The sequence below is a fragment of the Panthera onca genome, chromosome B1 (assembly GCF_046562875.1).
Source record: "Panthera onca isolate mPanOnc1 chromosome B1, mPanOnc1 haplotype 2, whole genome shotgun sequence".
NCBI classification, from domain to species: domain Eukaryota; kingdom Metazoa; phylum Chordata; class Mammalia; order Carnivora; family Felidae; genus Panthera; species Panthera onca.
The window spans coordinates 44,755,662-44,779,856 of record NC_138342.1 but is presented as its reverse complement, the minus strand read 5'-3'; the positions used below and the strand labels follow the sequence as shown (position 1 = coordinate 44,779,856).

Sequence of the window (24,195 nt, the reverse complement as noted above, 5' to 3'; positions counted from 1 at the left end):
CTGAATTCTAGATGAATTTCTTGAGTTTGTTTTCTATTTTACTGACTCAGTTTTTGGAAATATCCATTCTACTGTTCACTACCATTTTCAGTTTTAATTTATTGATCTTTTTTCTAATCATTACTATAATTCTTTCTGATCTCAAGTTGTTATTACTTCATGATTTAGTTTACATATGCAATGTCATGTTGGCACGTGAAAATCTTTTATTGATCCTTACTGCAAATGTAATTTAGAGAGGAATATCTCCTCTGCTTCTTCAGTGATCCCCTTCTTCTAATCTTAAGTCTTTAAAAAGACTTACTGCAGCTACCCAGTCCAGAAAAAAAATTAACTTCGTTGACTTTTTATTTCCTTCAATGTTCTGTATTTTAAATTCACTAATGTCTAGCCAATGACCCAGTCTCATAAGGCAAACACATTTCTGAAGTACTGCATCTTTCTCTCATCTCATAGAATCCATTTCTCATCCAATCCTTTTGATTTTATGTAAGAAATGTTTCCTAAATCTAGCCTCTTTTCAAGTTCATTGCCACTATTTCCAGTCCAGACATACAGTCTCCTCTGTTTGCCATTAGTCTCTTGTGACTCCAAATCCATCTTCCCAATTTCCACTAGAGTTCACCTCCTGAAAGGCATGCTAATCACATTACCTCTCTGGTTAACATGTGTTTCTTCTCCATGTTTACAAAGTAAAATCCAGACACTCCTGCTTATCATATGAAGTTCTTCACAACCTGCCTCTAACCTGTAGATACTGCCTATGTTTCCATATTGACCTTCTTACCTTTCAGACACATCACCTTTTTAGACTCTGTATATGAGTATTCTGATTTTACATTTCTTTGAAAGAAGAAAGATAAGGACAATGATGAGCAAAAAATTCTGTAATTTTCAGCAATCTTACACTAGGGAGTGCAAACAATCCAAAATACGGAAGGGGAATTTTTGAAGGAAGTCGGTCTAAAAACTTATGCTATGGCTGCAATTGATTGCCTGCAATGATATCAGTCTGTGAAAGCCTTTAAAAATAGGGATACTCAAAACCTACCCAGGTTCACTCAGTGAGTAAGAACCTCCAGAGATCAGCCCTTAAATCCATACTTCTTAAAATCTCCCCAGGTGATTCTGCTGCAAGGCCAACTTTCACTGCTCAAAGGTCCCATCCAAAATGCTGCTACTAAGAACCTTACATAGCCACTAACTCATTCCTAGAAGTGAAAAAACAGACTTTCAAAAAACTTACCTAAGTGAGTTCATCTCTGTTTTGTGATGAGATGAGTCACCAGCCACATGGCTAAGTTTTTGAGCTTGGAGTTTTGCTTTGTTCTCTAATGACTCTACTGTTTCTTTCATTATTAACATTTTAGACTTTAATTCACACTTTTCATCTTCATGCTATAATTTAAATTAAAAAAATTAATAGGTGTATGTCTATTTTGTTTTCCTCAAGCACTCTTTAATATTTCTGGAAGAAAACTACGGAAATAGATTTAACAATACTTTAAAAGTCATGTGTACACTTTAGGTTCTAGATGTCAGAATGGGCATACACATTTATCTCTCCTTTTCATTCCTTTTCATTATCAGTGAAATGAAAAAAAAAAAAAAGATACCAAAAAAAAAAAAAAAAAAAGCAATAAAGGAAGAAAAGAACATATCCATAACAGCAATGAAAAAGGGAAGGTAAACCATTAGCAAGCAGAGCAAATATTCTGAGAAATTTCTAAAAATCAGTAAGCACATTGGACTGAAGAAAAATCAGAGCAGAAAATACTGTAACCCAAACACAAAATGGGCAAGACTTATATGAAGACACTATAAAATTTTCCTGAAGGACATAAAACACAGCCTGATTTAATGTAAAGAGTCACCATGTTTCTGAATGGAAACACAATATTGGAAATGTATCAAAAGTTCCTGAAATAACTGTTAAATTCAATGAAATTTCAATAATAATCCTACCAGGACCTTTTTAAAACAGGGAAGGTGGCTTAGATTTCATTCTAAAGTTCACTTAGGGAAAATAAGTTAAGAAAACAGGAAAAATTGTGGGCACTGGGGGGAGAACGTAGGTAGACTTGCCTTATAAGGTATCAGAATGAATTAGAAAGCTACTATTAAAAGAGTGTGGATTTCACAAGGATGAGCAAATGCATGTACACAGATGTAAATTTAGAAAAGGTAGCATTTTAGGGAAGTGGGAAAAGAAAAGGCTCTTTAAAAACAGTTGGGAGAGCCACTCATTGGAGAAAAAAATTTGCTAGATTTCTATTTTATTTTACATATAAAAATAAATTCTAAATGGAATAATGATCTATATGTAAAACTCAAAACTAAGAAATATTTGTGATAAATAGAAATTTTCCAGTGAAAACTGTAGACTGACCACACATATTTGATATCCCCTCCATCTGGAAACTGCTAAAATGACAGTAAAGGAATAGAAAGTTACACACTCACAAGGGCATAGAGAACAAGAAGGAAAACAAGAGTGGATGAGTGACTTCAACAACTTGTGGAAGACAAAGAGTAGACAGAATAGTGACTCAGAGCAGAAGAAGGATACACCCTAAAGCAAAGTTTCTGAAACTAGGAACTACTGACACTTAGAGCCAGGTAATCCTTTGCTGAGGGGGGCTGACCTGTGCATTGTGCACTGTAGGTTGTTTAGCAGCATCCCAAGCTTCTGAGTAGGTGAGGCCCTCTAGCATTATTTCCAGGTATGAGAAGCACCTTCTCCCCTAGCTGTGTTAAGCGCAAATTCTCCAGATACTGCCAAATATCTCCTAGGAAGTGGAACTGATCTAAAGAAACACTGATCTAAAGTGACCGGAGTAATATCTATGAGCAACTAGCTGATTTGCCCTGAAGAAACTCAACACACGAAGGCACCAAGTGGTGGGATGAGGTCAGGAAAACAACTGAACAAGGAGATTGGCTAAAAATCTATACAGGGACCATCACACACCAGAGAGCTCCTCCCATCTCTTTCTAGAAATTTTTCTTGGGAAGTAAAAATATAAATTTTAAAATATATCAATAGAAGACTTGGAAGATAAAGTTGAGGAAATCTCCCAGAAAGAATAAAAAATCAACAAGAAAATAAGGGAGAAATGATAAGAACCTCAGATCTCTTTAGAAGGTCCAAAACCAACTAATAAAAGTTCCAGATGGGCACCTGGCTGGCTCAATAGTTAGAGCATATGACTCTTGATCTTGGGGTCAAGGGTTCAAGCCCCATAATGGGAACAGAACTTACTTAAAAACAGAAAAAGTTCCAGAGAGAGAAAATAAGAATAGTATATCGGGGTGCCTGGGTGGCTCAGTTGGTTAAGTGTCTGACTTCGGCTCAGGTCATGATCTCATGGTTTGTGAAGTTTGAGCCCCACGTTGGGCTCTGTGCTGACAGCTCAGAGCCCGGAACCTGCTTCAGATTCTGTGTATCCCTCCCTCTCTCCCATGCTCACGCTCTGTCTCTCTCTGTCTCCCAATAATAAATAAACATTAAAAATTAAAAAAAAAAAGAATAGTAAATTACCCAAGAAATTAAAAACAGGAGGTAAGGAAGAAATTCTAAGAGTTTTCAGAAATAAAAACATATCATGTACAAAAGACTAGGAAACATAAGAGTATCAGATATCTCAAAGAAATTTAACAATGGAAAACAGTATTCAAAATTTTTAGTGAAAATAATTTTTAATCTAGATTTCCATATACACAAGCTGAATCATAAATCAATTTATGAAATCTGAATAAAGACATTTCCAGACAAGTAGTGTACCAAAAACAATTCCTCCCATGTATTCTTTTCCATGAAACTGGAGAATGTGCCATACCAGAACAAAGGGAAAAACCAAGAAAGAAGAAAATATGAGATTCAATAGAGGAGAGGGAGACAAGGAAATTCTTAAGAGGAAGACATAGTCTACAACTGAGCAAGAAGAGAGAAAGCTCAAGAAGGAAAGTCTTCAGCGGGAAACAATAGAACTGATGGGTTTGAATATTCAAAAAATATTGAAAGGCATGTGGCAGAGGTTGGAGTTCTTAACAAAAATTAGCAATGGGTTTAATGAAAACAGAAAAGTGACAAAAAACAAAACAAAACAAAACAAAAGCAATTATTAACTCCAGGAAAAAGATCTGTAAGAGAAAAGGCAAGAGTGGTACTATCCCATTTTGCTGACCCATGAGCCATTATAAGTCATAATAATATAGACAGTTAACTACCAAAGTAAATATTATATGTAGTAAAATTATGCTTGAAGTAATGGGGGAAGAAAAAGGGAAGAGTGCTAGGTCATCATCTAACATCACAGAAATTCATTAAATAATCTTAAATCAATAAAGTAAGACTGAGCAATCACAAACACATTATTTAGAAACAGGGAGGTAAATAAACATCAGGAGGAGTTAGATGTTGTGGGTGGTAGTTCTGGGGATAAAGAGGTAGGAAAGGAAACTGTTTTTTGTGGGGTTTTTTTTGCATTAAAAATATTTCAAAACTCCTTGTACAAACAAGAGTACATGTATAGTATAAAGAATAAAAGAATGAACATTTGTGTACCTATATTATCTGGCATAAAAATATATTACCTGAACCTTGAAACTACTTGTGAGCAGTATGGATCCCTAAACAATACATAATTTAGGTGTGTGTAATGTGTGTGTGTGTGTGTGTGTGTGTGTGTGTGTGTATATACACACACACACACACACACCCATATATATATATATATATTTTTTTTTTAATGTTTTTTTTTTTTAATTTTTTTTTAACGTTTTATTTATTTTTGAGACAGAGAGAGACAGAGCATGAACGGGGGAGGGGCAGAGAGAGAGGGAGACACAGAATCGGAAGCAGGCTCCAGGCTCTGACCCATCAGCCCAGAGCCCGACGCGGGGCTCGAACTCACGGACCGCGAGATCGTGACCTGAGCTGAAGTCGGACGCTCAACCGACTGAGCCACCCAGACACCCCTAATGTTTATTTATTTTTGAGGTGGGGGGGAGGGACAGAGAAAGAGGGAGACAGAGAATCCCAAGTAGGCTTCATGCTGATAGCAGTGAGCCCGATGTGGGGCTAGAACTCATGAACAGTGAGATCATGACCTGAGCAGAAGTTGGATGAGTAACCAACTGAGCCACCCAGGAGCCCTAAGGTTTATATATTTTTGAACTCTACATAAGTAGATAAAATCATACTGCACGTTCTTTGACATTATATTTGTAAGATTCGTGCACACTGATGTTTGTAGCTATTATTCATTCATTTTCACTGCTTTGTAATACTTCACTGTGTGAAATACTACTCCCATTTATCTATTTTCCTCAAAACTGACCTCAAGATTGTTTTTCATTTTCTACCAGGGAGTTAATTATTTTAGGCTCTATTATGGTCTATGGTCTGGTCTAGGTCTATGGTCTATGGTCTGCTGCCATTACTCTGTTGTAATACAAAAACAGCCACAGGCAATATGTAACAATGAACATGGCTGTGTTCTAACAAAAACTTTATTACAGACAGACTAGAGGCCACAATTGTTCTGGGGGCCATAGTTTGCTGACCTCCAAGCAAGGTTCATGTCTAGAAATGGACTTGCTGGATCACAGAATATGCCTTTGCTAGATAATGCCAAAATATCCTCCAAAGGGGTACCAGTTTGCACTTCCTGACACTACACATACTTGTTAAATAATGTTATAACTTGTTAATTTCTGATGTGATATAATTTTCTGATAGATGTGAAATGTTTTTACTATGGTTTTAATTTGTATTTCTGCTATTAAGGAGATAGAACCCCTTTTATGTTTATTAACCATTTGTAATTTCTTCTGCCATAAAGTGTCAATTTACATCTTCTGGTTTTTTTAGGTGAAATGTACAGCACATTCTCTCAGTGGCTTGTCTTTTCAATTTATGGCTATTTGGTGAACAAAGAAGTTCTTGTCAATGTGGCCCTGTTTATCTGTTTTCTTTCATTTGTATTTAGGAGCATACATTTTGGCAGCAGACACTTGCTGGTTGTGTGATGTTAGGCAAATCTCCCCGGCCTCAGTTTCTTTATGAAATAAGGATAATATTAGCATTTACTTCCTATGGTTATTATCGAAATTAAAATTACATATAATGTTAACAAAGTACCTAACATAGAGTAAATGCTATGTAAGTCACTGCTGTTATTATTATTTCCCCAAGGTCAAAAAGATTTTCTCCTGTATTTTCTTTGAAAACTCGTAGCTATTTCTTGAACACTCTAAATTTCAAGTCAACTTGAACTGATTTTTGCATATAGTATATTTGAGGTAGGATGAATTCCTTTTTTTCTTTTTTTAAAGTTTATTTTTGAGAGAGAGCACATGCATGTGAGCGGGGGAGGGGGGAGAGAGAGGAAGAGAGAATCCCAAGCAGGCTCTGCGTTGTCAGCACGCCCCAAGCGGGGCTTGATCCCACAAACCGTGAGATTACGACCTGAGCTGAAACCCAGAGTCGACACTTAACCGATTGAGCCACCCAGGCGCCCTCTAATTCCTTTTTAATACACATATAATGTGAATAGCCAAGTATCCCAGAAACAATTACCAAATAATCCTTTCTTTTCCCATTGATCTGAGTCCTTGATATATCAAGTTTTTCATATATCTCTGGGTTTACTATCTACTGGATTTTATCATTCTCTTTTAATCCTTGTGATCTACCACTAGATTAGATTAATTACTGACTCTAAAGCCTTCATACCTAGTAGGTTACGTTCCACCATGGTCTTCTTTAAAATTTCTTTGTGATTCTTAGCTCTTTGTTTCCACGTAAAATTTAAAATCTATGGTCGAGGGGCACCTGGGTGGCTCAGTTGGTTAAGCATCTGACTTTGGCTCAGGTCATGATCTCGTGGTTCACGGTTCAAGCCCCGTGTCAGGCTCTATGCTGACAGCTCAGAGCCTGGAGCCTGCTTCGTGGATTCTGTCTCCCTCTCTCTCTCTGCCCCTCCCCTCTCGTACTCTGTCTCCCTCTCTCTCAAAAATAAATAAAACATCAAAAAAGATAATAAAATCTATTGTTGATTTTCACACACACACACACACACACACACACACACACACACACACACATCACCTTCTTGGGATTTCAGATGGAATTACATCAATTCTATAGATCAATTTGAGAAGAATTTACATTCTTTTTTATAAACATGATGTCTGTCACCTTTGTTATAAACCTGATATATTTCTCCACTTATTTAGGTCTTCTTTAATGTCTTTCAATAAGGTTGTATAATATTTTTTATAAAGGTCCTCCAAATTCATACATAAGTATCTTATATTGCTCATCTCTATTAAAATGGTATGGATTTCTTTTTATTTATCTTCTTTGGGATTTGTCATACTCCTAGCATTCACTGTCCATTTGGAATCTGAGGATTCCTGTGTTTTTAAAATACCTAGAAAATTATCAATCATTACCTTTTCAAATACTACCTATCTCACATTCTATTACATTGTCCTACAATTTTGACAAAATACATGAGACTTTCTCACTTTATTCTCTAAGACTTTAACTTATTTTACATTTTCTATATCCCAATCTCTTTCCAATGACTTCTAGTACTTTAGATCTATTTTTCAGTTCATTAATTCTCACTATCAGCTCCTGGGCAAGCTGAAATGCCAGGTACCCTTTCACCTGAAATAATTAAAAATTGGGACAAGATACATGAAACAATGGTTTTCCAGACACTGAACATCAGGCAATGATGGACAGTGACATGAGGGACAAGAAACAAATGAGATGAGCCCTATGAGCTTACTGCTTCAAGAAAATCCAGGCTGTGGCACAGGGATAGGAACTCAGGTGAAGGCTGGTGTTCTCCCCTAAGTTCAGAAGACAAGACTGAGAGTCAAGGAAAGCCAAAGCAGTTAGGGTTTGCAGAGCAGATACTGGAGAGCTACACAGACTAAAAGTTCCAGAGATCTTTTAAAGGTACCACTCGAGTGCAGAGCTCAACACAGAGGAAGCTACTCAAGAGAAAGCCAGAGAATAAAACTGTCAAAAAGTTAAAGGGAATAATACTCAAGGCTCATACAGGGATGGAGTAATTCCTATTCCCATGAGTCATTTGAAAACCTCATAATTCATGGGGCAATACATAGTGTACTCAAAATGGTTTTGTCCCAGTGGTGGAACAAAATTAGTCCAGGACTAAATGCTACTCTGGTCCCAGTTTTGCTAAAAGCAAAACTGAAAAGTCTCAAGCTACTTTCATTGACTAAACTATATCCCAGAATAAACCTAAAAAATATTTATAGGAATCCACCAACCAGGAAGGTGAAATTCACAATAATCTGACATCTAAAGTAACCAGGAATTCAAAGAATCAGGAAAATATAACCCATGATGAGATGAAAAAAACAAAACCCAACTGACACAAAGTTCATAAAAACAGATAATCAAATTAGTAGACATGGTAAATAAAAACAGTGAAGACACAGTAAAGGAAATCAGCCAAAATGAAATACCAAGAGAAAAAAGACTGTCAGAACACATATATCAATTTGTTAAAAATATTCTACATTATAGAGAAAGCAATAAGGAATGAAAACAAATTTCATTTTTTCCTCCATGTCTGTACAATGGTTTTTTAAAAAGAATAAAACAACAATAACTAATACTTACTGAATGCTGACAAATGCCAGCGACTCTTCTAAGTTCTTGACATATATTAACTCATTTAATCTTCACAAAAACTTAAGAATTAAGTACTAGCATCACTCCCATTTTACAAATAAAGAAACTGAGGGATGGAAAATTTGAGTAGCTTACCTACAGGTTATAGGTAACAGAGATGGATATGAACCCAAATAGCCTTCAGAGTACACATTCCAAATAACTGTTACTTGGCATCTCTAGAACACTATTTTGTAATATTATCTTTTATTTTAATGTTTATTTGAGAGAGAGTGCACGCAAGTGCACACTGGGGAAGGGCAGAGAGAGAGAGAGAGAGAGGGAGACACAGGATCCGAAGTGGGCTCTGCACTGATAGCAGAGAGCCCCATGTGGGGCTTGAACTTACTAACTGTGAGATCGTGACCCAAGCCAAAGTCGGACGCTTAACCGATTGAGCCACCCAGGCGCCCCACTACTTTGTAATTTTAAAAACATGCAGTGAGGGGCACCTATAGTATAGTATATTGAAACTATAATTGAAATAGTTATTCATACAACACAATATACCCCAAATCCAGTTTGATAAATTACCTGATGATTAACACGTGTCAAATGTTCGATAGTTTTCTCTAATTTTGATTTTTCAAAAATACTCATTTCCTGGAGATTCTGAAAAAAAATTTTATAGAAGATGTTCATTCATATCAGATAACAAAATTACCAGAGTAAACAAGTCTACAGTATTATTCTGTTTGTCTTTTTATAACATGGAAATGTTTTAGAAAGAAAATCATTAGACATTTTACAATAATGCTTTTGGTTGAAAAAAAAAAGTGACAGGAGTTTCTTGTTTTTTATATTCTACCTCCATGTGTAATTGTAACAAAAGACACAGAATGGTATGGATTTGTTTTTAACAATTTATCTAGATCAATCCATTAGCACAACTATAAAGGGAAAAAACCCAGCAGGTTAAGTAAGATCAAGAGTGTGCCCTAGTGAGAAATATCAGAGGAAGAGAGTGCAAAGAAGAAATCACAAAGACAAAGGAACAGAATACTACAGGGCCATGCAAGAGATCAGAATTTCAACAATGGGCTGGTCAACAGTGTAAACAAGTGCTATTTCTATAGTTATGTTACCTTATCCAATTATTGCTGATACTAAGTGTAGAACAAGTGATACAAGTTGGTGTTCTCTGAGAATTTTTCTAGTGTAGATTCATACTTCTATCCACATTACTCATTAAAAACAAAAAGACACCCGATGTTTGGATTACATATCTGGTTGGAAGGGTCACTGCGCTGTATTCATTTTTTGTTTATTAAATCATTCAACCAGTATTGAGTACACACTATATACCAAGCACCAAGCAAGGTATTAGAAATGCATAGTGAGTAAAATGGATAAAGCCTCTGACATCATAGTTACTAAAGACTAGTAGAAAAGACAAACCTTAAACAAGACACTATATAAAACCATGAATATTCTGCTAGAAAAAGGAACTTTATGGCAACATATTGAAAGGGAATCTAGAGCCTAGAGTTCGCTTCCTATGTGAGGAAATGATGTTTAACCTGGCTCTAAAGGATGAATGGGAATTTGCCAGGTGAGGGTACTCAAAGAGATGAACAATTTTTCAATAGCCTATATAGAAAACTGGGGGCAAGAAAAAGTCCATTAAGCTTGGAGTCAAGAAAGTGAGGGGTGGGAAATGGGGAGATAAGTTTGGGGATAAGAAGGCTAGACCTTGAAGTAGGCAAGAGCCAATCACTGAAGTCTTTGAAAACAGTTAACAGATTTTAAATAGGAAGTGATGTGATCAGATTTATACCTTTGAAAGATGACTCTAACTTCAGTGTAAAATATAGATTTGAGAGGCTGCTAATACACAAATACAGTTGAGAAAGAATAATGGCCAGAACAGGATGGCAGAGGAGTAATGGAAAGAAGTAGACAGATTGAAGAGAAACTAACGTGAGCTCAGGAGCCAGACTCCATGTGATGTCATAGTTAGGTGATCTTGGGCAAATTATTTAAACTCACTGTAACTCAGAGACCACGTCTGTAAGCATTACCTATCTGAAAAGGCAATTGTGAAGATTTACTAAGCACATGGAAAAAGCACTTAGAACAGAACTTCCCACATGAAAAGGGCTTAATAAATGTTAAATATTATTTAAGAGGTAGCACAAATAGAACTTGGTGATTGATTGAAGGACAAGAAGAGCTTTAAGGGAGAGAGGAGTCAGTGATGATGCCAGGTTTGACATCTGGGTGGGTAGCAGAATAAGAGGAAATTACAAGAGGAAGCTTATGGATTGAGATGATTAGTTTTAAGTAAAAGACCTACTGTAAGCTCATAAATCCTGCCTCCTACAATCTAGAAAGATTCTGGTAATATGAATATCATTTTTTTTCTGAGCTTTTAGTACTACTGCATTTTTAAATCCTGTTTTTACATTCCTTGGTCCTTTCAACAAATATGGAAAAGAATAAATCAGTAGCTTGTGCTAAAAGTTGCCATATTGCACAGAAGTTTTCCATTTGGTAGTTTTAACACTTATTTTTATAAGAAAGCACATTCTGGGAGGCAGTATTCCAAAAGATCCCAATTAAAAGTATTGTGTTGGGGTAAAATTTTAACTGAAAATGTATGCAATAAGGACTACCTTTATAATGCTTTAATGTCCTTATTCCTAACTTTAGCTACTGATTTCTAAGCATTAATTCAATAATACCTATTGAAACTAAACTACACAATCCATAATAGTAACAGTAATAGCTATGTTGAGTTCTTACAATGTTCTAAACTCTATTAAGTGCTTTGTGTACATTAACATATTTTTTGGAGATTATAAAAGAAAACATAAAATACTGTGCCTAAACAGGACACCAAAGGCACAAACAACAAAAGAGAAAATACATAAAATGGACTTCATCAAAATTAAAAACTCTTGTGCTTTAAATGGCTTTAAAGCCATTTAGAGCACACCATTTAGAAAATGAGGGGCGCCTGGGTGGCTCAGTCGGTTAAGCAGCCAACTTCGGCTCAGGTCATGATCTCACGGTGAGTTCGAGCCCCGCGTCGGGCTCTGTGCTGACAGCTCAGAGCCTGGAGCCTGTTTCAGATTCTGTGTCTCCCTCTCTCTGACCCTCCCCTGTTCATGCTCTGTCTCTCCCTGTCTCAAAAATAAATAAAACATTTAAAAAATTTAAAAAAAAATTAGAAAATGAAAAGGCAACCCACAGAATGGGGCAGAGTATTCGCAAATCATGTATCTGATAAGGGGCTTGTACTAAAAATATATAAAATACTCTTATAGTTCAATAACAATGAGATAATAACCCAATGTGAAAATGGACAAAGCATCTAAATAGACATTTCTTCAAAGATGATATACAAATGGCTAAATAAGCACATGAAAAGATGCCTGAAATTATTAGCTATCAAGGAAATGCAAATCAAGACCACAATGGATACTACTTCATACCCACCAGCATGATGATAATAAAGAAGACAGATAATAACATGTGTTGGTGAGGATGTGGAGAAATTAGAACTTTTATACAGTGCTGGTGGGAATATAAATGTTACAGTTGCTTTGGAAAACAGCCTGGCAGTTGCTCAAATGGTTATGGTTATCATATGAACCTAGGTATATACTCAAGATTAAATGAAAACCCATATAAACAAAAAGCTGTACATGGATGTTCACAGCATCATTATTCATAATAGCCAAAAAGTAGAAACCACACAAATGAAAATTAAAATGTTGTCTGTCTATCCATACAATGGAATATTATTCCACAATAAAAAGGAATAAAGTATTAAAACATATATATGCTACATGAATGAACTTGAAAACATTATGCAAAGTGAGAGAAACCAGAAGATAAAAACCACATACTGAATGATTCAATTTATATGAAATGTTCAGAGTAGGCAAATCCACAGGGACAGAAAGTAGCTTAGTGGTTACCTAGGCCCAAAGAGGCTGGGGGGAAAGGGAGAATGGCTGCTAAGGGGTTTACAGTTTCTTTTCGAGGAATGAAAATGCTCTAAAATGGACTGTGGTGATAGGCTGAACAAGTCTGTGAATATACAAAACCACTGAATTTTACATTTTAAATGGGTAAACTGAATGGCATGTGACTATCTCAATAAAGCTGTTTTAACAACAACAAAAGATAATGTCCCTCCACCTGAGGAACTTCCTATTGAGATCAGAGGTCAGTAATTTTCTATAAAGAACCAGATAATAAATATTTTAGGCTTTGTGGGCCAGTTTCTGTTGCAAATACTCATCTCTGCCACTGCAGCACAATAGAAACCACACAGAATACTATGGTAAATGAATGAGCGTGGTATTCCACTAACGTTGACCAATGATGAAATTTGTGTGTCATGAAATACTCTTTTTATAGGACTTAAAAATGTAAAAACCATTCTTAGCACATGGTCATACAAAAATACAATGGTCTGGATTTGGCTCATGTGTCATTGTTTGCCAACCCCCTAAATAAATAATTACTTTACAGGAAAATATCTATAAAGACCTCCTTTTTCTCCATAAATTTCAAAAATAAGTCGATCTTATTACTTACTTTTAACTTTTCTTTTAAAGCTTCTTTTTCTGCCATAATCCTTCTTAAGTCAGATAATGCAAGTTCTTTTTCTTTTTCCATAAGACTAATAATATTATGGGAGGCTGTGGTTTGGGTGGATTCTTGTCTTAGGGCACGTAACTGTTCCTGAGCCTTAAAGAATTAAAAGACATAAATAAAAAATGCTTTGGATATGCTCCCATGTAAAAAAAAAAAAAAGGCAAACTAAACACATGCTACTTTGCTCTCTTGCCAAATCTAAACAAAATGAGTAAAAGGTATTAAAATAGTAACAACAATAAAAAAACCCAAAAAGACAAAGAGATTAAGGGGAAATGCAAGCTACAGAATTTTGGAAACCAGACAGCAGGTGGACAATTAGTAATTAAGTAAGCAGACCCAAGAAAGCTGGAATCCAAGCCACGTGGAAAGCCCAGAAATCAATCAATTTGCAACTGCAGATTCTAAAAAAGCTTCAGAAGTAAAAACAGCTTTTTCAACTTGACCTTTTAACTTACATGCCCTTCTCCCTTCTCAAAGTGGCAGTGGAATTTTATGGGAAATTGATATGGAGCAAATATATCCAAATCATGGGTGTTACCCACTGTTTGACAGACTATTAACATGTCTGAATCCCAAGGATAAACTTGGCTCAGAATCAGGCTAAGACCTGTTCTAGGTAATTTTAGAAGAGACTATCTAACAGACCTGACCCATAGACTAGAGAAGAATAAATATGAAAGAATAATAGAAATCTCTGCTTTAGGAACAGGATGATAATAATAGATAATTCTAATTATGAAGAAATATCACAAGGTCCATATATTACAGTAATTTAAAAGATTTACACTGGTTCCCTTAAGCTATTCTATAGAATCTGTTGGCTTAATCAATTTCTTACTTCATTATATAAGACACTTAGTTTATCTCTTTCTGCTGTCAACAATTTAACATTGGACTGTATATCCTCCATATGTCTTTCAAATCTTTCCAGCATACGCTGAAGTTCATCTCTTTCTCTTGTGATCAGATGAACTTCTGAGTTGTAATCACCCTGAAACATAATTTAAAAACAGAAGTTATCATTTGTTATAATTATCACCATATGGTTGTCACAGGATGCTGGTAATGACAGTGACTGAATAATGCTAACAGATAAAAAGAACACAATTTTTTATCTAAAATGAGAACAGAAGATGAGAGTGCAGGCAGTATTGGGGCAAATCTCCTGGCCTTCAAATGCCTAGGAAGGGACTCCACTGCCAATGATACCACTTGATCAGATCCCATCAGATGCTTCAACTGTCCTTCTCCTGGAGTTGTTTATAATAGTAGTAACTAGGAACTTGTTAGATATGCAAGTTCTGTGGGCCCACCCCAGACAGACTGAATGAGAAACTGTGGGCACAGGGCCCAGTAACTATGGCTCATCAAGCCCTCCAGGTGATTATGCATGCTAACTAACTGTTGGCAACCACTAGTTTACAACCCACTCCAGGGGAGGGACTAGGAGGGTATGTGTGTGCCTATTACCCACTGCAAGTTAACTATTACAGCCTAGCACATTCCCCAGTGTCTTTTTTGTTTGTGTGTTTTGTTTTTTTTACTGAATCTAAGATCAATTTCCCAGCCACACCAACCGCCCCACCTGTCCCAGCCCCAACCTATGTGAGGTCTATTTTTGCAATGAGATAAATATAAATATTTCTACCGAGGAGTATACATTAAGGATGTTCACCAAATAAGCAACTACTTCTAACATTTCTAAAACAGGATTATGCCTATTATTCTAGTCCAATGCAAAAGACCCGCTATCTTCACTATTGTGGAAAATAAAGGTGATAAATGTCGACCTGGGATCTAAGATATCTTAGCATTTAGGTACTAATTGCAGAAGCCCCAGGTAGGGATAATCTGATAATCAGGTACACTGGAAAGCATTCTGATCTATGTCACTCACTATCTACCGTGCACATAACCATGTCCAATGTAGACTTGGTATCTGTAAGTACCCCTAACCTGCCACTTGGAAATAAGTTATCCTTTTGGTGAAACAAGCAAAATCAAGGGATAATGGATGAGATTAACTATCTGGACACTTTAAAAGACAAGACATTTTACAGGACAAAAGCAGATTAGGGTTTGAGGGCTTAATTAAGGCTTAGATAAGTATAAGAGAAACTCTGTAACCTAACCATATCTACATAAAAATATCTTACAGAAAGGAGGTAGTTTACATAGGTTTTAAAAAAGGAGAACTCTGTGAATAAAGATTGACAGTTCTGCAGATGTGGTCATTGAGCACTAGAACGAAGCAGAGCTGAGCCTTGTATTGTCCCACTGCACTAGAGCCACAGATGGGGCCATGGCCAACAAAATTCAGCGCGCTAGGGCAAAAGCCCAGAAGTGAGGGGCTCACTCTGCATATCTCTCTGAGCTCTGGGCTTGGCAAAAGTGTTGCTGCTCATCCAGCTTCTCCCCCAAAGCTCAGGTGAAGATCTGGGGTGGGGTAGGAGCTGGGGGTCTGGTTATAAAGAAAGTTGGGACATTAAAAAAAAAAAAAGATTTTTATTACTGTCTTGGTCTCAGCTTAAAGGTGACTTTCTCTAAGGAATCTTCTGATTCTCCAATCTAAAATTTTTTATTTACTTGTATTATTATTATTTTTATTTTAGAGAGAGAGACAGTATGAGCAGGGGAGAGGTGCAGAGGGAGAAAGAGAGAGAATCTTAAGCAGGCTCTATGCTCAGCATGGAGGCCAACATGGGGCTTAATCCCACAACCCTGGGATCATGACCTGACCTGAAATGAAGAGTCAGTCAGAGTCTCAACTGACTAGGCCATCCAAGTGCCCCTCCAATCTAATTTAGATCTCCCTGTATGTATTCTCAGACCATTATGAAACCTTCTTGTATCTTTTCTTCACTAACACTATAAATGAGTTTATAAAGTTATTAATATGTGTTTAAAGTACATCTTTACCATTAAAATGTAAGCTCTGTGAAGGACATAGTAGGTATCTGGTTTTACTCACCATAACTTCAGTGCCTACCATGGTACCAGGTAAAATGTATAAATTCTCTAACATTAGTGACTGGCCTTCTCCCCCTCCCACAAATTTTTTATTTAAATTCTAGTTAGTTAACATATAGTGTAATACAGGTTTCAGGAGTAGAATTCAGTGATTCATCACTTACATGTGACACCCCGTGCACATCACAAGTGCCCTCCTTAATACCCATCACCCATTTAGCCCATCTCCCATCCACTTCCTTCCATCAACCCTCACTTTGTTCTCTATTGTTAAGAGTCTTTTATGGTTTGCTTCCCTCTCCTTTTTTCCCCTTCCCATATATTCATCTGTTTTATTCCCTAAATTCCACATATGAGTGAAATCATATGGTATTTGTCTTTCTCTGACTTATTTCACTTAGCATAATACACTCTAGCTCCATCCACGTTGTTGCAAATGGCAAGATTTCATTCTTTTTGATGGCCAAGTAATATTCCTCTGTGTGTGTGTATGTGTGTGTGTGTGCGTGTGTGTATACATCTTTATCCACTCATTTGACTGGCCTTCTTAAGCAGGAACTCTAGCTCTTTTCTAAATATATCCTGTATGGACATAAATATGCAGGTATTTATATTTGTGTTCATAAATAATTGTTAATAACGCCCTTATACCACTCCATCATTCCTAACACACATATACACAAGCTCATACACACACATGCAAAATACTAAATGCTACGAGCATAGGAACTATGTCTTCTTTATCTCATGTCCAGTGTTTAATTCATAGCTGGCACTCAGTATGTGCTCAACTGAACCGAACTTTGTATCTAGACCTGATGTACTTCCCCACTTTGTAAATGAGGAAACAGGGGTTCCATGAAGTGAGGGAACTTATCCAAGGTCATAAAGACAGTCTGTAGAGTTGTAACTTCTATCAGGCCTCCAACTCTAAAGCCCTTTCCACTACCAATATACTCAAAACTCACAATTGGAATCATAGTGAGTACAAGGTGAGAGGAGGCAGTGCCCACCCTGCAGACAGCAGAGAATTAACAGGTGTATTTTTGACAAAGATCACTGATATTAAAAATAGCAATTTTTTCCCAAGTTACTGCAATCCCAAGAAACTGTGCCTAACAGTGAGCCATAAAGCAGGAGTTGAAAACTCAAAGCTTGTACCAAATCCAGCTTTAGTGAGGTCTTTGTTGTTTGCCATGTAGTTTCTAAACATGTTGAAAATACCCAAGTTGAGGTGCAGATGCACAGAACTGTGCATCACAACTGTTTTATCCTCCTCCCATTTTACTCACATACACACCCACAATTCCCTACCATTCTTGCAACTTATTATTAGAATTCCAAAATGCTCTGAATACTCTACTTTAGAAAATGAATTCTTTATCTGAGTCAGTTAACACTAGAATATTTTAAGAAAATCAGTTGAAGGGGATAAAAGTCTCTCCTAAACCAGTATCTCTTGTTTTCAATTGTGAATCCCTATCAAGGAGTTAATTAAATCAAATAATTATGTTAAAAGCCTTCAGATATTTTCCTACCCAGTTTTATTTAATAAATGCTTGATTAAACTAATCAACCACTTTGCAGGAAGATTCTCCTACATAATGAAGGTGATCAATTCAGTGATTTATTTTTTCTGAGTCCTAAGTATATATGGGGCTTAAAAAGCAACTCAGTAAACACATAAATTAACTTACACAGTGTTTTCCCACCAGTTCCCTCTACTTGTACCAGATAACATAGAACAGTGTTTCTACTGACACCAGTAAATCAAATTCAGCCATTAGCCAATAAGGTTAAAAAACAGAGTCTAATCATAAAACAACCCAAAACCATTTAACAACAGACACAGGATCTTCAAGAAAGAGATGATGAAACAAGTAAATTCAGCCAAGTCTGAATTTTTTTAACCTATTATCTTCATGTATATGTCACAGTGACTTGATATTTTTAAACATTTGAAATGAAATGTTTTGAATTTTAACTTTAATCCCAACTTCCCCTAATTTTATCTAGTGTGTAAATAATGTTAGAATCATAAGCCTCCAGGACTCCTATAGCTCTAAAGCTTAAAAAAACAAAAACAAAAACAAACAAACAAACAATGAAGAATTCAAATTATACTCATGAAACACTGAAAATAACTGAGACCTAAAAGAGAGATACACAATTTTAACCTCTCATGAAACATGGTTAACTTTACCGAGTTTTAGACTAGCAACTTGTAAATGTGGTTGTAGTAGACAAATGGGATGATCTGCCCCACACTTATTCCCACCCTCTACCTTCTCCTGCTACATGGTTAACATGGAAGATGTCTGGCGTGTACAACATGACCCACCTTCCTGACTGGTCCAAGGCTGGGAATAGTATGAAGCCATGTTGTCTGCCATGTGGACAAAGCCACTTTGCTTTGAGAAAGAAAATGCAGCTGATAACAAGAGTAAAGGATAGAAAGAAAGGAAATGTCCAGTAGCATGAATTACTGGTTCCAGTTTCTGGAAGCCCAGATGTCCATGCACTTACCCTACACCCTTAATGAACTATTCAATCTTTCCTTAATTTCCAAAACTCAGTACATTATACTTTGTTCTTAAGTAGTTTTCCTAATAAATGCAGTGTCCCTACAGGATACAGGTCATGTAAGAAAATAAGAATCAAAATTAAGAAAAACTTTTAAAAAGCAAGTGTGAATAAAGTTATATTTAATACAATAATAACACCAGAAAAGCTGGCTCATAAAAATTCAGTCTTGGGGCGCCTGGGTGGCGCAGTCGGCTAAGCGTCCGACTTCAGCCAGGTCACGATCTCGCGGTCCGTGAGTTTGAGCCCCGCGTCAGGCTCTGGGCTGATGGCTCAGAGCCTGGAGCCTGTTTCCGATTCTGTGTCTCCCTCTCTCTCTGCCCCTCCCCCGTTCATGCTCTGTCTCTCTCTGTGCCAAAAAAAATAAATAAAAAACGTTGAAAAAAAATTAAAAAAAAAAAAAAAAAATTCAGTCTTGCCTATTAATCATCTTTAAAAAGAGGTATTACCTTTTCTAGTGTTTTAAATATTGGAATTTTTTCACGTGTAGAATAATTTGTAGAACAAGATCTTCGCTGTATTATATGTTGGAGTCTTTCCAGCTCTTTCTTATAAAAATCTCGTTCTTCTTCTATACCTTTCAGAAACGTATCTAAACGAGAGGGTGACTTGTCTCGACGTTTTATTCCGTGTTCTAGCCTCATCCTTTCAACTTCCAGAGTAAGTTCTCTTTCTGTAAGTTCAAGTAGTTAAATATTAAAACATTGTTGGATATAAATTGTACAATTAGCCAAATAAATTATTTGAATAAGTTTTAGAATACAAGCTACTAAAAATCATTAATCTTTGTATATCACCTGGTGCTCATCATGACAAGTGCACTCCTTAATCGTCATCACCTATTTCACCCATTCTCCAACCCACCTCCTCTCTGGTAACCATCAGTTTGTTTCTTTTTTCTTTTTTTGAAGATTTTACTTTTAAGTAATCTCTACACCCAACATGGCAAATGAACTCACAACCTCAAGATCAAGAGTTGCATGCTCTTCTGACTGAGCCACTCAGGCGCCCCAAGAGTCTGTTTCTTGGTTTGCCTCTCTTTTTCCCTTTGCTCATTTGTTTTATTTCTTAAATTCCACATATGAATGAAATCATATGGTATTTGTTTTTCTGACTTATTTCACTTAGCATAATACTCTCTAGCTCCACCCACACTGTTGTAAACAGCAAGATTTCATTCTTTTTTATGGCTAATATTCCATTGTATAGATATACCACCTCGTCTTCATCCATTCACCAGTCGATGGACATTTGGGTTCTGTCCATAATTTGGTTATTATAGTAATGCTGCTATAAACATTGGGGTGCATGTATCCCTTTGAGTATTTTTGTATTCTCTGGGTAAATACTTAGTAGTGTGATTGCTGGATTATAAGGTAGTTCTATTTTTAACTGTTGAGGAAACTCCATACTATTTTCCAGTGGCTATACCAGTTTGCATTCCCACCAACAGTGCAAGAAGATTACCCTTTCTCCACATCCTCGCCAGCCCCCGCTGTTTCTTGTGTTGTTGATTTTAGCTATTCTGACAGGTGTGAGATGATATCTCATTGTAGTTTTGATTTGCATTTTCTTGATGGTAAGTGATGATGAGCATGTTTTTCTTTTTTTAAAAGTTTGAGAGAAAGAGACAGAGAGAAGAGTGCATGCACATGGGGGAGGGACAGAGATAAGAGAGAGAGAATCCCAAGCAGGCTCCACAATGTCAGTGCAGAGCCTGATGTGGAGCTCAAACCCATGAACCATGAGATCATGTCCTGAGCCAAAGTCAGACACTTAACCGACTGAGCCACCCAGGCACTCCTGATGAGCATCTTTTCATGTGTCTGTCTGCCATCTGTATGTCTTCTTTGGAAAAATGTCTATTCCTGTCTTCTACCCACTTTTTAACTGGATTATTTGTTTTTTGGGTGTTGAGTTTTGTCAATTCTTAATATATTTTGAATACTAACTCTATCAGATATGTCATTTGCAAATATCTTCTATTCCACAGGTTGCCTTTTAGTTTTGTTGACTGTTTCCTCTGCTATGCAGAAGCTTTTTATTTTGATGTAATCCCAATAGTTTATTTTTTCTTTTGCTTCCCTTGCCTCAGGAGACATATCAGGGTGAGCATGTTTAAATGCCAATGGACAAAAACAGAACAGACTAAAATTATGGAAAGGAGACTATTAATATGCAAAGTTTTAAAATTAGAGATCCAGAGAACAGATGGAGGCAGTGGCCTTTCCTAAGAGGGACATACTTCCACAGTAACATGAGGGAAGATAATGACAGACAGTTTAAGATCTGGGGACAGAAAACTGACAGAAGGCTTCCCTGATGGCTTCCATTCTCTTAGGGAACCTGAAGATTGCCTACTCAAAATGGGAAGTGGAATGAGAGTCACAGCCTTATTGAGAATGGAAAACATTTGAAATGTTCTCTGCAGAGAGTAGGAAATCAAGTGGTAAGAAATACAGAGTAAGATTTCCATACATCATTGAGTGCGCAGCTGAGATTCAGGACCATCTAATTCACAGTGCTATTGATGCGTCTGGTGCATACACATGCAGTGGTTAACTGTTCATGTGTAAATGTGTAGAGGGTAAATATTTTGGTTGACTTGTGCCTGGATTTTTGGCAGGGGGGTGCATTCACAACAGAGAAATAGGGGGTTTCATGTATTCGAAAGATCACACTGAAATGACAGGTCATGGCTAGCTATGAAAGGAAGTAAACTGCAAACTTCTGTATATAGATCTAAGCACTTTAATGTATTAACCCATTTAACCCTCACAACAATCTTTTGGGTAGGTGCCATCATTAACACCATAGACAGGGAAACTAAGGCATAGAGAGGTTAAGTAATGTGCTCAAGGCTTACAGACAGTAAGGAGAGAAGGGGTCAAATAGATTATCCACTTGGATGCTAAAGAGCCTAGGATATAGCCTCTTCTTAATATAGCACACTGGCTTTCTTTTACTTTCCAAGACACATGGAGTTTGAGGGCACCAGGCTTCTGCTCTTGCCATTCCTTCTGCCTGGGAAACTCTGCCCCAAATTTTTATCTGGCTGGTGTCTTGTCTCTGAGACCTTGGGCCAGTCAATTTCTAGCATATCTCCCCCTATTTTATTACCCCTTATCATCTCAAACTGGCTTTTTCATTTATGTGCTACTAACAAAGGCTCCACAAGAGCAGGAACCTTGTATATTTTGTTCACTACGATCATATACCCAGTACCTGAAACAGCCTGGCATACAACAAGCTCATAAACATTTTGAATGAATGGGTGAGTGGATGAATTCTTAGGTGTTTCCTAAACCAACTCATTTAGTGCTATTACCCTACTGAGAGAGAGAGAGAGAGAGAGAGAGAGAGAGAAAGAGAATGAATGTGTTCTTTCAAGTGATACAAGTATATTTCCTTATAAAGATTCTGCCCTTCAATTTTTCTCTATTTCAGAAGTTTTCCTCTTAGTCTTAATTAATTCTATAATCTGCCTCAAAGGACATACTTCTACTGGAAAATATTCAAGCAGGGTTCCTTGTGCCAACTAGTCAAAAATATAAAAGAATCCTGTAAGGTTGTTGAGGGACAGAGATTTTTCACTGTATTTACAGCACTTAGTATGGTTTCTGGTATATAACAAGCACTCCACAAATATTCATTGAATGAATGAAAGAAACATAATCTACTAAGAAAAAATAATGCCTCAGGAGGAAATCACAATCACTTTTTAAGTTATTAACATTTTATATTTTACCTGTAACTGCAAAACTTTCCATTTTTTTGTTAAGTCTTTGCTTTTCTTGTTCAAGCTGATGAACAACAGTTTCCAGGTCTGATTTTATAAGGAGTTCATCACTCAGTCTCTCCTTTTCTTTATGGCATAAGTTTAATTCCTGCAAAATTTAATACTATAATTAAGATTTCTAACATCCTTATAAAGTATCATAGCACTTAAAATAAATATTTAGTAGTACCTTAAATTAAGAGTAATTGACATACACACAGACACACATTTTCAGTTAGTCAAGTATACGGTTTCAACTAGAGTTAATTGTCAATTGTAGCTAAAAGGATCATAAAACCCAAATATCAATAGTGCTCCTTTCTGAAAGTTATTAAATTTTGTTTTCATTTGCTCAGCATACTGTCCTACTTTTTAAAATGAATAAAAACTTTTAAAACTTTATTTTTAAAGGAAGGCTGAACAAAGACACAGTGCTCTATCATATGTCTCAGTAATTATGCTGGTCATTCTCTTTGCCTCATCTGCACAGTGGGGATAAGATCAGTACTTGGACACCAAAGATTCACTTGTGAGGGTGGAACTAAGGCTATGAAGCACTCTGCACAGTGTCTAGCACATGGAAAATGCTTAATAAATGTTAGCTATTAATTTCATTAGTATTTACCTTAAAAATATATAATATAGCACTAATGGAAAAAATAAAAAAGGTCAGAAAATAACTACAGCATCTTACTGTCAGCCAATACTACTGAAACTTGGTCAGAATTCTCGGACAAGCATTATGAATCACATTTGACTGTTTATAGTGTATATACAACAGTAGTGAACAAAAGCAAAAATCTCTGCATGACACTGTTAGTAAAAAATCACCAAAACATCCACTTTCTGTTTATTGACTTCATGGGAGAATTTCACAGTATCTTTGAGATTCAAGAGTAGACAATATCTAGCAGGTTTAGTTAATTCAATTATTCAGTATTGACTTAAATACCTGTAGTTGAATAAAAAGGAAGCCACTGCGATTCACAGTGAGCACATAAAAATCAACAAGTATTCAAGCACCTACAATGTGCCAGCATATCACAATGGCTCCATGGGGGTGGGGTGGGAGGGGAGTTTCATTTTCTAATTTGCTTTATGCCACCAGAACATTGCTGCTACACTGTATATATGAGAAATATGTGTCTGTATGTATATATACGTGTGTGTGTGTGTGTGTGTGTGTGTGTGTGTGTGTGTATATACATATGTATATGTGTGTATATGTATATATACACACATATACATATAAAAGAGTACATAGAATGAAAAAACTTGGATTAGTCTCAGTTTCTAATCTTAGCAGAAACTCATCCCATTTAATGGCTATTTAAAAAAATCCCCAATCATCTTTTGGGTGACCACCCAGGACTTTCCACCTGTAAGCAAGACATTCTGTCAGTTCTGGACTACAGAACTTTATGCTATTTCTGGGTTTATGCTGGGATGATTACTACTTTTCTCATTTGAAGACTATCAGAACAAATAATATCTAGGAAAATGGTTTATAATACTAAACAAAGATTTT

At 36.4% G+C, this 24,195-nt stretch overlaps 1 protein-coding gene across 3 annotated transcripts in view; it reads right to left on the bottom strand.

Annotated features, from left to right (window-relative positions):
- CEP135 (centrosomal protein 135) overlaps window positions 1-24,195 on the bottom strand; it is a 69,220-nt gene that overhangs the window by 23,260 nt on the left and 21,765 nt on the right. For all 3 annotated transcript variants that reach the window (XM_060654970.3, XM_060654973.3, XM_060654971.3), the window contains exons 10-15: window positions 22,638-22,776; window positions 19,339-19,562; window positions 14,175-14,327; window positions 13,274-13,426; window positions 9,257-9,334; window positions 1,247-1,398 (exon numbers count right to left, since the gene is read on the bottom strand). In XM_060654970.3, coding sequence (XP_060510953.2) covers window positions 1,247-1,398; window positions 9,257-9,334; window positions 13,274-13,426; window positions 14,175-14,327; window positions 19,339-19,562; window positions 22,638-22,776 — 899 coding nt within the window. The remainder of the gene's footprint in view (window positions 1-1,246; window positions 1,399-9,256; window positions 9,335-13,273; window positions 13,427-14,174; window positions 14,328-19,338; window positions 19,563-22,637; window positions 22,777-24,195) is intronic.